Source organism: Octodon degus, unplaced genomic scaffold, assembly GCF_000260255.1.
Source record: "Octodon degus isolate 3935 unplaced genomic scaffold, OctDeg1.0 scaffold00160, whole genome shotgun sequence".
Classification (NCBI taxonomy): domain Eukaryota; kingdom Metazoa; phylum Chordata; class Mammalia; order Rodentia; family Octodontidae; genus Octodon; species Octodon degus.
In genome coordinates, this window is record NW_004524736.1 from 4,586,880 (window position 1) to 4,588,932 (window position 2,053).

Here is a 2,053-nt window from a genome sequence, read left to right on the forward strand (position 1 = left end):
ATCTGTTTAAAGAAGTCCATAGATGTTCAAAAAATGAGGCCTTATCCAAGAGGTGGGAGAAGGCTACTTGAAGAAGGCTCATGTGACCTGGACATGGAAAGTGAGAAGTCACCTTCTGAGTCAGGGGAAAGAGGTATTTTTATACAGAAAGCATAGCACATGCATAGGTGTAGGCAATGAACAATGCAGGCCACCCTGAAGCAACAGCTAAAGGCAGGAGAGAGCTGTATTAGCTAAGATAACATGTTGAATTGAACAGTAATTAGATCCCAGGTTCTCTAACTCAGAGTCACTATCTTTACCACGGAAATTGCTCAACCGTTGGCCATATTCTTGGCATACATTGCAATGACTACAAATGTTCACCACATAGGCAAATTAAGGCATGATATTGGTGAGAGCTATAGTAGTTATGGAATCTGTAATAAACTGGTCCTGTAAGTTCTAGGGGAAGACGGCAACACAATGAGTATTGACTCCAGGTTGACCATGTGGCAAATGATAATTATTTAATCCTCATCAGTTGAATGAGGCAGATGCTGTTAACCTATCTTATAAACAGACTCAGGGGCTGGGAAGATAGCTCAGCTGTCTAAGCACCTTCCTGGCAAGCGCAGGATGCTGAGTCTGATCCCTGGTACCGCATGCTATGTGGGCCCAGGAACCCCGGGCACACCATGCTGGCCCCAAAACTGGGTATGGCGGCACATGCCTGTGATCCCAGTGCTGAGGAGGCTAAGCCAAGGGGATCACTACGCATCTGAACTGTGTAGAGAAACTGTATCCAATGAGTAAATAAATAAAATTTAAAAAAATAAGCAGACTCAGAAAGGAAGTAATTTGATAAGGGACACGCAGCAAGAGGTGCAGACCCAGAGTCTGAACGCAGGCACACCTGCTCCCAGAGCTCCTGCTCTTCCCTCCACCACACAAGATTGGAAACAGAACTTGAAGAACCAGGCATCACATTTCTGGGCCCATCAAAAGAGAAAAAAAATCTGGAAGGAACAGCCGAAACCATTAAATAATGTAAAAGTTTCTCCTCAGTCATTAGGGTAACCCTGGCTCACATCAAGCACTGTACAGAAACTATTAATAAGAACAATAATCTGCTTCTCCTGTTCTAACACAAGATGGGCCAGCACAGAGAAGATGGCCTAGAGAGTCCTAGCGAACCAGGAGTAAAGGGTGAAAAATCCTAATTGGACACAGAACCATTCTAAGGGGGCAGAATCACAAACCAAACAAAATTAAAATTTAATTATGTCCTTAAAAATAACCTTTTTAAAAAAATTTATTTATTTATGTGTGTGTGGCCAGCTCAGCCCTCCAGGGGGCGGGGCTGGCTGGCATGTGGTGCTGGGGGATTGAACTGTGGTCCCTGTGCTTTGCTAAGCTTGTTCTAAGTAGGTGCTTTAGACCACTGAGCCATCTCACCAGCCCTGTCCTTAAAAATAATAACAGAAGACCATTTAAGTTTTGTACCAGGCTGCGCTGGATCCTCATTTCCTTCATTTTAAGTTTCCTTCGATCTTCCAAAGAGAACTCCACTATTGGTCTCTGTGTCAAGAGGAAGAGAAAATATTATTCATTATTTCCCCACCCACAAGGGCAATTGAACCCAGGGCCTCAGGCGAATTTAGACTTTAAGTACAAGGAGATGAGTTGTCCCCTGCTCCCATGCCTCCTCCAGCAAAACAGACTGTTGCTCACTTCTACTTGAAGGTAAAGAGCCAGTCATGCAAGAAGCCTACCAAGTTTAGAGCTCTTTGTAATCATCTTATCACCCGGAATTGCCACTCATTCCCCTCCCCACTTGTCCATTTGCTATTTGTTCCCACACTCCAGTGTCAGAGGAAATGGAACAGACAAGAAAAGCCTTCTGTAGCTGGCCCTCAGATCAGGTAACCATGGAGGATAAGACTAACCTTAAGAGGCCCAAAGATTTCTGGGTTGTTATTGATGTGGCGGAGGGCTCTCAGGGCATGCTCGTGCTCCTGGAACTCAGCAAAGGCATAGCCCAGGGACTGCCCCTTCATGTTCCCATGAACTC

At 45.0% G+C, this 2,053-nt stretch overlaps 1 protein-coding gene across 1 annotated transcript in view; it reads right to left on the reverse strand.

The window, feature by feature from the left end:
* The window catches only part of Rbm28 (RNA binding motif protein 28), a 67,097-nt gene that overhangs the window by 20,381 nt on the left and 44,663 nt on the right, over nt 1-2,053 (reverse strand). Inside the window, exons 13-14 of the mRNA XM_023702870.1 lie at nt 1,929-2,039; nt 1,486-1,560 (exon numbers count right to left, since the gene is read on the reverse strand). Coding sequence (XP_023558638.1) covers nt 1,486-1,560; nt 1,929-2,039 — 186 coding nt within the window. The remainder of the gene's footprint in view (nt 1-1,485; nt 1,561-1,928; nt 2,040-2,053) is intronic.